The sequence below is a fragment of the Felis catus genome, chromosome X, assembly GCF_018350175.1.
Source record: "Felis catus isolate Fca126 chromosome X, F.catus_Fca126_mat1.0, whole genome shotgun sequence".
Taxonomy (NCBI): domain Eukaryota; kingdom Metazoa; phylum Chordata; class Mammalia; order Carnivora; family Felidae; genus Felis; species Felis catus.
In genome coordinates, this window is record NC_058386.1 from 76,447,685 (window position 1) to 76,462,130 (window position 14,446).

A 14,446-nucleotide genomic window follows, 5' to 3' on the forward strand; every position below is an offset into this window, starting at 1 on the left:
AAAAAAAAAAAGAGGTTAGAGTGGGAGAGAGCCAAAGCATAAGAGACTCTTAAAAACTGAGAACAAACTGAGGGTTGATGGGGGGTGGGAGGGAGAGGAGGGTGGGTGATGGGTGTTGAGGAGGGCACCTTTTGGGATGAGCACTGGGTGTTGATTGGAAACCAATTTGACAATAAATTTCATATATTGAAAAAAAACTGAAATAAAATCCTTGAGCAAAAAAAATTGTATTCTGTAAAAATTTATTTTCAATATTCCCCCATCTCTATTGATAAATTATGGTGTTTAAAGGGAGTTTATACTTCATTTATATGGAAAATTCTGTTCATAAATTTGCTTTAGCAATTTGGATTAGTGAGTTGTTACACACTATACAGTTAGTTAAATAAGTTTAGAAAATATTAGGTAAGTAACATTTGTGAAGGAACAAGAGAGTAAGAAATTATGTCTGTAAGCATCATGCATTCTTACTCTGTTTAAAAAAAAACAACAAACTCTTATTCTGTTGAAGACTCAATTTTGATTGCTTGACTGGTAATCAGTCATGTACTGGAAATGGAATTTCCTTTGAAATACACTATGTTATAGAGACTTAAATATGTGTTTTACAGAATCTGTCAAAAACGTTCCATATCTATACAGCAATTCTGTTTAAAGAAATAACTGAACATATTTACAATATTTTACATAATTAATAATATAATTCAGTACAGTTATGATTATATATATTTTTAAATATAAAACTTTAGTGATGCATTTCCATTTCCTTTTATAGGATATCATATTTGTGCTTATAAAAACTTTATTAATTAAATGTTTATTTCATCATGAATTTATGGATACATTTTTCAGGGTTTGACATTTGACTGAATGGAAGTTTTATATATGTTTGTGTATGTATATATGCATATATATTTGTATTAATGGAGATTATTAATAAGCAATATAAGGTATCACATTTCTATGTGTATATATTTTAATACTTTTTAAATGTTCATTTATATATTTTTGAAAGAGAGAGAGAGTGTGTGTGTGAGTGAGTGGGGGGGGAGGGGCAGAAAGAGAGAGACAGACAGAGAGAGAGAATCCCAAGCAGGCTCTGCACTGTCAGTGCTGAGCCTAAAGCCGAGCTTGATCTCACAAACCACAAGACCATGACCTGAGTCTAAATCAAGAGTCAGTCATTTAACTGACTGAACCACTCAGAAGCCCATATATCTGTGTTTTAATATTATGGTATATATGTTCATATACTATATGAACTATATTTATATAACTAATGTGTTGTCCGAATTAAAAACAATTAAACATTTAGCCACTTATTTTTACAGAAAATATTTAATCAGATTGATTCCATGTTTTATAAAATTTCTGATGCTAATTAAATGGCTGTATTCAAATTAGATTTTTCTGTTTTCAAACATATTTGAAAGTGTTCAAGTTTTATAGTAAGTCTCTAAGAAGGAACATAACAATATGTTATAAGACAAAAATAAGGAAAAGTCCATATTGTAAAATGTGTTAACAATTGTTTCTGCAATGACCAACATACTGGGTATTTCTGGCTTCTGCTCTTTTCTGACTGGAGTTCTGAAATCACCTGATAAAATATTCCACCAATGGTAGGAAATTTTGCATTCCAACAGATTGAAAAGTGGAAAACTAGACCAAAAGCAAGTTATTCCTAAAGAGGAAACTAAGTGTAAATGCATTTATTTGTCATTTATTGTATATGAAATTATAGAAACATACTAATACATATTTTCATATGTTCTATATGTAAATTTAAATTATGTGAATATTAGAAAAAATCTGTAAACTGCATACATTTGCATTTGGCTTTAGTAATAGCATTACATTTCCATTTATAATTGTTCTATGAATAAAAGTAGAAACAAGAAATGAATCCTATTTTGTTTTGTTGATCTAATTTGAAATACACCATGCTTGCATTTCCTTTTAGAGTTAAAACTCAGCTCTGAAATCCTAGTCCCACTTTCAGTATCACCCTTGAGCATCCACAGTTGTGATTATAGATTTGGGTTTTGAAAGCTGCAACTTAATGGACACATATTAAAACATATTCCAGGTGATACAGATTAAGCCCAACAATCTCTAGTGTGGCATGCTTCCAAAGATTTTGTTCATACTATTATTTTGAAAATTATCAGAGGTTTGTATTCCATGTGCTCATAATGTATTACAAAAACAAATCTTTGATGCCCAAGTTGGTATTTTGTGATTAGGCCAAGAAAAAAAAAAGTGGGGGAGGAGGCTAGACATGCAGCTTGATAAAAAAAAATCCTGATGCCTTTTTGCTTCAAAATCACAAAATATCACTTAAGATTTCTTTACACAACTTTCTACACCATACTTGGGACTGTTGTGCTTGAATATATCCTTGCATTTATTCTTCATTAGTACAATTGATCTATATTTGCATTTTTTGCATATGTGAATATTCTAACTTCATGAGTTCTTTTGCTATCTTTGATGAGTATGTTTAATCAAAAATGACAGCATTCAAATTGGATTGTTAGCAATTAGTTTTTTCAACTGTAAAAGTGATTGTTAATTTTTTTAATATAAATAATCAAAATCTGGGTCATGAAAAGAAAATGCAATTAATATAATGAGGTTCTTTAATTTTAAAATAGGAAAATACATAGTGCATTTGCTTTCTCTCAGGAAACTAAGTGCCTGGGTCAATATTTAAAATTACTTCTGTGTATATAAATGAATAATAGTGTCTATGCTTTATTACCAAAGTATGGTGTTTTCAAACTGTTACTCATCTGTAGTTTTATGTTTGTATATTAGGATCTAAAAGAAAAAGAGAATGATGAGCTTGATATTCAGTTGAAAGTATTTGATGAGAACAAAGAAGACGACCTGACTGAATTATCACACCGTCTCAATGACATTCGAGCAGAAATGGAATATCCTTTTGACAAGCCACAGAAATCATTTTGCATGTATTGTGAAAAAGGGATTTGTGGGTGATTGCGTGGACCATTATTAGGGTTTTTGTCTGCCAGCCCAATTTATATCCATTTATTTATATTAGTACCTCTCTATAATGCTGTCCTTCAGATTCATGTTGAGGAATTGTCAGAGTATCCCGATGATTTACACAGACGATATTGAAATCTGCACAATGGCTTGCTGTATTATAGATATATTCAGTTTAATAGTCTGGAATAGACAAGAGCCTAAGGCATATACCTCAAATATAAGAATTTGGGAGGAAAAGTTCACTGAGTTCATATGTGACTATAGGTAATATGCTTCTTCAGTTTTATTAAAAGTTACTCAAATGATCTAGAGATAGAATTCAATTCAAATAAGTGTCTTAGTCTCAATACAAATATTTTGGTTCCTTAGTAAAAAAAAAATGTTTAGATGTGACAGTATCTGACTATAACAGGGCTATGTGGTAGAAGCGTTTGAGTCAAATACCAGGTGTAATCTTCCTGTGGCAACAATTTTATATGACAAGATTTTAGATATAAAAGATGGTTGTCATAGCATTGCTGGCCATTTGTTTCACACTCAGTAAATTTCTTACTTAGGGAATTTGGAGGAGACTGGGAAACACTTCAAAACTAAAATGACTTTTGAGATGGAATTTTTCTCTATGATACCTTCTTCCCTCTTCCTCCCTGCACTGCCAAAAAAAAAAAAGAAAATAAAAGAAAAAAAAGAAAGAAAGAAAGAAAGAAAGAAAGAAAGAAAGAAAGAAAGAAAGAAAGAAAGAAAGAAAAAAGCTGGAATATTCCTCTCCTTGAAACTCACAGTACTTTCTGTCTTATTTATGTATAGTTCTGTTCCCCTATGAGATTGAGGGCAGAAATGTTATATTTCATCTTTTTCCTCCAATGCTACTATTGAAGTGTCTTGGAAGTATTAGATAAATGTGTGTGTGATGGATAACGATGCCATTATAATAAGGGATCAACGCTACTAATTTCTTATCCAGCATTAGTGACTCTAGTCGACATTTTCGTAATATTAAATGCTTTTTGTATTAATATATATCTTGCTTCCTTGCTTTGTATAGATTTCTCTTATAATCAAACTTCACCATAAAGCTATTTTGGGTTCCATTCTGTAACCGCTTAAGGGACCTTATGAGACTTTAATACAACACTCTTACATGGGGTATAAGAATAATCCATCATATACTTAATTCTACTTCAGAGAAAATGTTGACATTTCAGGTTATTTTTAGAACATTAGATTACATTTCCTTTTCTACCTTTCTTTCACATCAATTTTCTATGTCCTCACTTTTATTATAAAAGTGAATACATTTTTGAAATCTGTTATCTAGTTTACTAGAAAAATCTAAACTTTTACCACTCTTTTTATATCCTAAGAAAAGTATGTTTCAAGTTCTTTTGTCTTTACTCTCCATTTTTATTAAATGATGAAATACAAATAAATGCAAACAGTAAAAATTTCACAGTTAGTGTTTTATCAGTATAAAATAAAACTGGTTTGTGATATTTTAGCAGTCCACAGAATGCTCCTTTACTGTCTGTATTATGTGGCAGTGAAAATAGAGGGATAGTGGCTTATGTGAATAATATAGGCCCTCTATCACAACCACAGGAAGATCAAGAGTAAACCATTTTCTCTAATGGCATTGCTGTTTCAATTATACCAGCTATCATCTCAAATTTAAAATATAATGGATAACTAATTGCTTAAGGTTTTGATGATTAAATGGTTTTAGAAATGCTCTTTTAAGTCTGTTTCTCTCATTAAAAGATTAAAGTGATTTCATAGATTTAATTTATTTATGTAAATTTTAAAATACTGGATCATGCAGTTGAAGGTTTAGAAACAGTAATGGAAATAAAATGGTGAATCAATATTTAAAAAAAATGAAATTGCTTTTGTTATGAGTGAAACTTTCATCAAGAACTTTAGTGTTTTTCCTTTACTTATATTCCACTGATATGAATGAAGTGTATCATCTTCTGTATAACATGTTGAAGGATACTGCTGCTGAAAATTACTTATTATCCATTCTACAACATTTTTTGCTCATCAGAAATGATTATTATATCAGGTAAGAGGAAGTTCTGAGAGTACTAGTATTTGTATGATTTGAATTTGACTAAGTTAAGGGAAACTGATAATGTAGTGCATCCTAGGTAGTAGAGGCATATATACATACGTAAATAGTGTATGAGACTTTGGTGACTTTGAGTAACATTTTTTAAAAGGCATTAATTTATTTTTAATTGGGCCAGAAGGATCTATTTATAAAACTGCATACCCCAGCAACAGGACATTTAGTAGAAAGAACCCAACAGATTTTACTGACCTTGTGATGAATTTTCTTTGCTATGTAATGGTAGCACAGAGTAAGCACTGAGGTGTCTATGGTGCAACTTTTAAGTTCTGGTACATTTTCATAAGTAAGGTTTTTCTGTTGTTTCTCCTTTCTAATATTTATTTAATAATAGATGTGATCTTATCTAAGAAAATAATACTGGTATTTCAGCTTTATATCCATTACTATAATTCTTCAAAATAAATGATTATGATAATAATAAAGTTAGAAGATGTAGAGTCTAGTAAGTGCAAATATATCTGAAACCCAGAAAGTTAGAGAAAGGATTCTGAGAGACTGAAATTATCCATAAGCTGATGGTCATGATCTTATATATAACTATTCAAGACACCCTTAGTTGTTCTTCATACTCTAATATGCATGAAATTCTGGCAACCTAGGTTCTCTGATTTCTCAAAATTTGCTCGATTAAAGGGTAGAGGCAAGCTACCATGCATTCAGGTACAGTTGCAATAAAGATGACAGTTCTAAAGTCATATGGAGAACTATTATAGTTCAGACTAGTACAGTTACTGATGGGTATCAAGATGGTACAGAGACATAGAAAAAATGGTTAAAATATTGAATTATATCCTGTTTTCTTAAAGCAGAAAAGATGGTAATTAAAATGATTGTTGTTGCCTAAAATAAGTAGTGGCAATTCAAAGGGTACTGTGCCTATGGGTATACAGTTACTTGGGGAAATAATTTCTGTGAGACGATCCATTTCCCAGTAATTTTGAATATATATTAGAAGTTACTCTAATATGACATCCTTTTCATCCTGACAACATCGATGTGAGGTAGAAATGTGACAAGCACTTTTATTATACTTACAGATAATTAACATGGCCTCGAAGAGAGCAGTTGTGTTTTCCTTGTTTACCCAGAGTCATTGACTAGACTGATTATAATCTAATATTATTTATCCTAAAACTGATGATGACTTGAAAAAAGTCTCAGATGTGTAATATATATTACTATTTATTCTGAGTCTTGAGACCAGCCACATGACAAAAAAATATAAGAGCAATTAGACTCTGTTTGGCTTCATTTGAAAACTTTTAGTGGCTTGGCTAGTTATCAGCATACTAATCTTAGGTATGTTTATATCATAATTTGTCTATGATAGTATTTATTTCTGATGTTTCTCTGTTGAATTTATTACCCACTGATAAATACTAAATTTTCCTTAAATTTTAATGTAAAAAGTGCCTTTAAAATTTTTTGAAGTATGCAAGTAGTCATTTTTAAGACCAGAATTACCTTGATAGATCACAGAATTAGGATATGTTTAGAAATCTTTGACACTTTGAACAAATTCAGACTATGGCCATGCATATTAAGTGTGTATGCTTCTATAAAATGGATCTTTTAAAAATGTATAGAACTAGATCTTTTGAATATTGTGGCTCAGTCCAGTTTTGTAAGCTGTTATAGCTAATCTTGAGTAAAAGTGTTGTGATAAATTCAGTACCTTGTCAATGCCAAGACACTCATCCCTTATTGAAATTGAGAACTTGTGGAGGCCTGGAATCATTTCTGTATCCATGGATGTAGGACTAACAGGTCATTTGTTTTCATTAACTTTAGGAACAATTACTTAAGTAAGTAGATAAGGTTGATAAGCATGACAACCATGAATCCTTACAAACTAAAGTATTAAGTCACTCGTGTTCATTTGATTACATCATGATGGGTTTTTTACTATAATGTCCAGACCATTGTTAAGCATATTTCTCCAGAGAGGGTGTAATGTCTAGAATGATTTCTTCTAGCAGTGCTAGAAAAATACCTCATTCTTTTATCATGCTGAACCACTTCGTAAGAAAATTGACTTGTATAGGTAGAAAAGATATTCAAGAATACTTTATTTTTCAGGCCACAGTATTACAAGATAATTGAGGAGTGTGTTTCACAGATAGTGCTGCACTGCAGTGGTATGGACCCAGATTTCAAGTATAGGCAAAGATTAGACATTGATTTCACACATCTGATAGGTATGTAATATTATCTTCAGTGTCCTTTGATTGTGTTTTACTATCTTCTGTATAATAGTTTTGGGAGGTAGTGCTCTCACTGAAGTTCCTCATTAATATCTGGTAAGTCATTGTGTCTGTGAGTACCCAATCACTATAATTGTTAATTATGATGATCATGAGTGTTCTGCCTGTGTGATTGAAAATATTAACCTATTTGATAAGTTTTTAAAAAAATTTTTTTTAACGTTTACTTATTTTTGAGACAGAGAGACAGAGCATGAACAGGGGAGGGGCAGAGAGAGAGGGAGACACAGAATCTGAAACAGGCTCCAGACTCTGAGCAGTCAGCACAGAGCCGGACGCAGGGCTCGAACTCAAGGACCGCGAGATCGTGACCTGAGCCGAAGTCAGACGCTTAACCTACCGAACCACCCAGGCGCCCCGATAAGTTTTAATGCTCTTGAATTCAGTTTAAAGTCAGTGCCCCCCCAAAAAAAACATTATATTATTATAGATGAATGTTTTACTTTTAGAAATATGACTCTAAAGACCTTTGATTATGTTGGTTTATCAGTGGTGTTATAGAAATCACATGTGCAATTATAGGGTCTAATTAGTAATATAGCTATGTTATTAGTGTTCAAGTTTGAGAAAATACTGACTTCAATAACTCAAGACCTTTTAATTCAGTCAAAGTAGATCAATTTATATTTTCATAGACCTTAAAGCTAGAAAAGAATTTGAGGTGATCATGCTCATGTAATTGGATTGCTAAGGGAATGAACTTATGCCATCCTAGACTACTAGTTAGCTGTATTTTCTGAAACAATCTCTGAAGGATGATGTGAAATCTCTTGTGAAATATGCTACATTATATGACCTCATAGTTAAACAGTTTTTGTACCTAATCAAAATCACTATTGGCTAAGTTTCAAGAAAACATGAACTCATTTGTCTTGTCTTTAAAGGAAGAAAGCAACAGCTATGGAATGCCAATTATAATTCTTCACTCCACAGCAAAAGGCAGACTGATAGTAATATTCAAAGATGAATTTTTTATTATTAATTATTATGTATTTTCTGATTTTAGATGGGTAATTTTATTTTTTAATTTTTAAAGCTTTTGTTTCATTTAATTTTAATTTTTATTTTTTATGTATTTAATCATTCATTTATTTATTTTTTTAAACTTATTAAGTATCTTCTATGTGATGCTTTTGGTAATACTGATTCTTTTTTTTTCTCAAGTTAGTTAACATACAGTGTAGTCTTGGCTTCAGGAGTAGAACCCAGTGATTCATCCCTTGCATATGACACCCAGTACTCATTCTGAAAAGTGCCCTTCTTAATGCCCATCACCCATTTAACCACCCCTCCACCCTCCAATCTCCCCATCAACCCTCAGTTTGTTCTGTGTATTTAAGTATATCTTATGGTTTGCCTCCTTTTCTGTTTTTAGCTTAGTTTTCCTTCCCTTCTCTTATGTTCATCTGTTAAGTTTCTCAAATTCCACATATGAATGAAATCGTGATACTGTTTTTCCCTGCCTGAGTTATTTCACTTAGCATAAATTTATTTATTTTGAGAAAGAGTGTGCAAGCAGGCAGGGGAGGGGCAGAGAGAGAGGGAGAGAGAATACCAAGCAGGCTTTGCAATGCCAGCATAGAGCCCAATGCAGGGCTTGATCCCACAACTAAAGGATCATGACCTGAGCTGAAAATAAGAGTTGGATGCTTAACAGACTGAAACACCCAGGCATCCCTAAAGATTTTTTTAAAGTAATTTCTACACCTGCTGTGGGGCTTGAACTTAGAACCCCGAAATTAAGAGTCACATGCTTTCCTGACTTAGCCAGCCAGGTGCCCCTTATTTTCTGATTTTAAAACCAGTGCTCATTTATTCTAGGCAATCTAGAGGTTTATGTAAGTGATAGAATGAACCACTGATCTCACTTTTCAGCTCAGTACATTCCACCACCATTACTCACTTTTCAGCTAAGTACATTTTCTTATATCTCTCTTTTTTTTAAATCTACCTATCTGCTGATTTTTCATGGAGCATCATATTATAAGAATTTTTCCATGTTAACCTTCAAATTCTTACTTTGAATATATGTATAATATTCCATCTTATGGAGTATCATGATAATCTTGACCAGTCCTTTCTTACTGTACCTCTAGATTGTTTTCAGGTTTTCATATTAATAAATGAATCTGCTATGCACATTCTTTATATAAATTTTGCCTTTTTCTTGTCATTTCCTTACAATTGATTCCTGTAATTGAGGGTATGAACTTTGAAAGGCCATATGCTTTAGAGAAAGTGGGCACCAATTTACCTTCCCTGAGAATTAATGTGAATGCTGGCCTCACTGCATATTTGATAATGAGCTTGATAAACTCAGTAGTTTATTTCATATTTTGTTGAGAGAGTTGTAAGGCAATATTTCCAAATATTTGTATTTCCTTATAATCTATTATGGACCATGCTTGGCACACATACTGTATTGTTGATTTTGGCTAAGTCTTTCAGTGTTCAATAGACATTTGTTTTTTTGTGTACTGTGTGCCAGGTACTTACAGTTGTGTACTGTTAGCATTGGGATGGGGGAGGTAAAGGCAGCAAACGAAAGAGGATAGAACTTCAGAAACCCATTATTACCTCATCCATGTGTCATCCTTCTGATTGTGAACAAACCATTTAACTTTTCTAGGCTTCAGTTTTATCTACTGTAAATTCAGATAAGTCAAATATCTGCATGGTTCTTAATATTTTATGGTTAGAGGACTTTTTCTGATGAATACTTTGGAACTTTCATTAGAACCACCACCACTACATACACATACACGTGCATAAATGTAAAAATTAGCAGGTGCTTCAAGAACTTCTAGGAAATTTATGGATCTCTATTTTAAAGTCACCTGGACTTGGAATATAGAGTCCCTTCACAATTCTGTAAGTCTAGTATTTTTCATAAATTCAATCAAATTCTTGCCCAGAACTCTTAATGTCTTCCAATTGAAATTTAAATCAAGATCATTACCAACCAGTGAAAGCACAGCACAGATCAACCCCCTGTTTTTCTGATCATTTACCAATTTCCAACTTAGTTCTTTATACGCAGTTCTTTAAAAAAAAAACTTTATTGAGGTGTACTTGACATGTGAAAAGCTATCTATTATTAAATACATAATTCAATAAATTTTGATATTTGTATACTTAAAACCATCATCACAATCAAGATAATAAACATCTCTGTTTCTATGTTCTCTGTTATCTCTCCTTCCCATGCCTCCCTACCTCTCCCCATCCTGAGAGAATAACTAATATGTTTTTTCTTACTATAGATTTTTTTTTTAATTTTATGTAACTAGAAACATATTGCATGTACTGTCTTTTTGTCTGGCTTCTTTCATGTAGCATAATTATTTTGAGATTCATTCATGTTGTTATATTGCATGTATCAATTGTTCATTCCTTTTTACAACTGAGTAATATTCCAGTATATGGATATACTGCAATTTGTGTATACATTTAATTATTGATGGACATTTGGGAAGGCTAGTATAAGTAAAGCTTCTATGAACATTTATATATATATATATATATATATGGGAATATATATATATATATATATATATATATATATATATATATATGGGAATAGACATGTTTTCATTTCTTTTAGGTAAATAGGTGTGGAATGGCAAGATACAGAGTACACTTATATATGTAATGATGAGAATATTTCCAAAAAGATGTTCTTCAGTTATTTATATTCTGGAATATTTGATTAGATCTGAGGAATTTAATGTTTGTTTCCTTATTTACATAATACATTTTGCTGCAGATCAGAAGTCAGTTAAGTGAAATCTTTCTGTAGAAAACCTGAATTAATGAGTGCTATAGTGTCCTCCCTTCTAGCCTTACTTTAAAGGACATTTTGAGGGGCACCTGGGTGGCTCAATAAGTTAAATGTCCAACTCTTCATCTCGGCTTAGGTCATGATCTCACAGTGTCATGAGTTTGAGCCCCGTGTCAAGTTCTGCACTCCCAGTTAAGAATCTGCTTGGCATTCTTTCTTTCCCTCTCTCTGCCCCTCCCATACTTTCTCTCAAAATAAATAAACATTAAAAGATAAAAATATATAAAGGCAATTTTGAGTCTTAATAGTCTTTTTAAATTAATTTTTAAATATTTTCATTTATTTTTGAGAGAGAGAGCGAGTATGAGTAGTGGAGGGGCAGAGAGGGAGGGAGACACAGAATCTGAAGCAGGCTCCAGGCTCTGAGCTGTCAGCACAGCTGACGTCATGACCTGAGACAAAGTTGGACACTTAAGGGACTGAGCCACCCAGGTGCCCCAGAGTCTTAATAGTCTTAATTTTTTAAAAATGTTTATTTATTTTGGGGATAGAGAAAGAGTGCAAGCAGGGGAGGGGCAGAAAGAGAGTGAGACACAGAATCTGAAGCAGACTCCAGGTTTCAAGGTGTCAGCACAGAGACCGACATGGGGCTTGAACCCATGAAGCCCAGGATCATGAGCTGGGCCAAAGTCAGATGCTTAACTGACTGAGCCACCCAGGCGCCCCGAATAGTTTTAAAAATAGATTCTTTGTCTTCTCTCCACCCATAGTAAACTGCAAAAAAAGTAAAGAATTATATTATTGTAAAAGTTGGGAAATAATTGAATATCTCTAAAATGATGATAATTTTCTCAAATACATTCTTGGATGCTTGGCATTGTGATTCATCAATACTATCATTGAATTCAGTCAGTATGCAAAAAAATGTGGTAGCTTATATTTTATGTGTAGTGTAGGTCAATTTACCTTCAATAGCAATTGATATAAAAAATGATTGTCTACATGGTAGACTTATAGGCTGGTATCCATCTTTTACCTAGAGATCTGATGCAATAATTTCGAATATTTTTTTGTGAATCTTAATAGATTCATGTGTGAACAAGGCAAAAGTGGAAGAAAGTGAACAGAAAGCAGCAGAATTTTCAAAGAAGGTAAAGCCATAATTGTTAACAATTTATTCGTAGTAAATATTTTATATTTATTTATGTGAAGACTTAAAAATGTTTTTTCCATCATGTAGTACTGCATGTTTTTGGTTAAAACATAACCATAAAATATTAGTTTCATTCCTGATAAGATAAGGCTGTTTGTTACTGTTGCCTCCTCATCACCTTTAATTCATTATGGAAGAAAAACACTAGGTGTATTCTACCAGACTGATAAATGAAATAAAAGTAGTTTATTGGAAGGATATAGTTTGAAGCAGTCAACCAAAATGCATTGCCCACATCATTTTCTTGCAATTCTCCTTTACGATAGGTAGCTCCCTTGGAGAACTGTGAATTGTTTAGCTAGTCCAATCTGTTATGATCTTTAATGACAGTGCTATTAAATAGCAACAGAATTACACAGGGTTTTTTCTCTCTCTGTCTCTATGCTTTGACTTGTCCTCTTGGAGTTTTATAATTACCAATTTTAAATGATTCTGTTACTTCATATAGGTTTGGTGGAATTTGATGGCTCCTTTCTTTGTACGTTAATGAATTATATAAATATAAGTTTTATGACTATATTAATTTTATTTAGATTTCAGATTGTCTTTTCCTTGTTTCATGAAAGCATGACTACAGTTTTACTAGTTTCTACCAAAAGTTGCATTTTGTTGTTGTTGTTGTTGTTGTTCTAGACCCTAGGATGCGTTAGTATAGTATTTCTCTCCTGTTGGTGTCAGGGGGAAGGATTGAAACATAGGTCTAAAAACTCTAGTTTTCAGCCTTCTGACAGCAAGATAAAGTGCTTACATATTGCTGTCTCTTGAAAGTTATGACTTACCTTGGAGATTAGATAATCACTTTTGCTATCACTCTAGAAATTATAGAATATTACTGAAGTTACTTCAGGGCATCTGAAGAAATGTCTTTGCTCTTTTGGTTACTGGAATGGATTTTCAGAGTTTGGGCATAAAATGTTTGTGCAAAGTTGTCATTTTATTGGTGGAAGAAAATGAACAATTTTTAATAGACATTTATATTTGCAATGTTCTTGTTTTAAGTAGCACATTTAAAATTCTCTTTGAAAATCTTAGAATCTTCTTAATTTTTTGCTGGAACTTTGATTAGATGCCACAAGACTAGAAAATTATGATGATCTATCTGGTAAAATTTTCTGTAAGCATATATAAAGGGAAATGGAGTCCTGAAATAATAAAAAAGATGTTTCAGTGTTTAGTGCTTTATTCTCATCACCATCATTTAGAATGAAAACATGTATGGTCTTCCAGTGGTTATCTTGCATGCCTTTTCTTATTCTGGGTGATTTTAAGAGGCTGTATAAAGTAGTAAAAAAAAGTGGGGGTATAGAATGAGAAGAAATAGTTGTAAGATCTGATCTTAGCTTTGCCACTAATTAGCTATGACTTTAAGTAAGCTACTTACTCTCTTTGGAACTTAATTCTTTCATCATTTATGGAAGAGGATAAGATTAGTGGCCATGTAAGAAGTCTTCCAACTTGCATATCTCAGGTTTCTGTGATTCCTATTCTATGGGTTTACAGATTAGGATCACTTTAAATTATAAGCATTGTGTGTCTCTTTTCAAATGTACTAACAAACCATTTATAAAGGAAAATGGTATAGTTTGCATCATGCTTAAAAAAACACACAGATGAAGCTAACTTTGGGAGAGTGGGTAGAAGTATAGAATGAGATAATTTTTTAAACAGATGTTTATTTATTTTTGAGAGAGAGAGTGAGTAGGGTATGGGCAGAGAGAAGGGGGCAGAGGATCCAAAGCAGGCTCCACTCTGACAGCAGTGAGCCCAATATGGGACTTGAACCCACCAACCACAAGATTATGACTTGAGCCGAAGTCAGGTACCCCAGAATGAGATAAATCTTAACATGAATGGTAGTGAAGTTGAAAAACCTCCATCTTTTCAGTGAAGTGGGAAACATGGTCATTTACTGACTATGAAGGATCAGGGGTGAGTTTGAAATTTTTAAATATTAGAAAAATTTGGACTAACCTCTATGGAACATTTTCCAGAAACTCGAGTAGTAATGAATAAAAGAACTAGTGTTTCATGTTTGACCCAGA

The 14,446-nt window shown here is 32.5% G+C and overlaps 1 protein-coding gene across 5 annotated transcripts in view; it reads left to right on the forward strand.

Annotated features, from left to right (window-relative positions):
* DIAPH2 (diaphanous related formin 2) overlaps positions 1-14,446 on the forward strand; it is a 1,008,663-nt gene that overhangs the window by 265,047 nt on the left and 729,170 nt on the right. For all 5 annotated transcript variants that reach the window (XM_023249470.2, XM_019824053.3, XM_023249471.2 and 2 more), the window contains 4 exons: positions 2,821-2,939; positions 4,961-5,077; positions 7,226-7,344; positions 12,278-12,342. In XM_023249470.2, the coding sequence (XP_023105238.1) occupies positions 2,821-2,939; positions 4,961-5,077; positions 7,226-7,344; positions 12,278-12,342 (420 nt within the window). The remainder of the gene's footprint in view (positions 1-2,820; positions 2,940-4,960; positions 5,078-7,225; positions 7,345-12,277; positions 12,343-14,446) is intronic.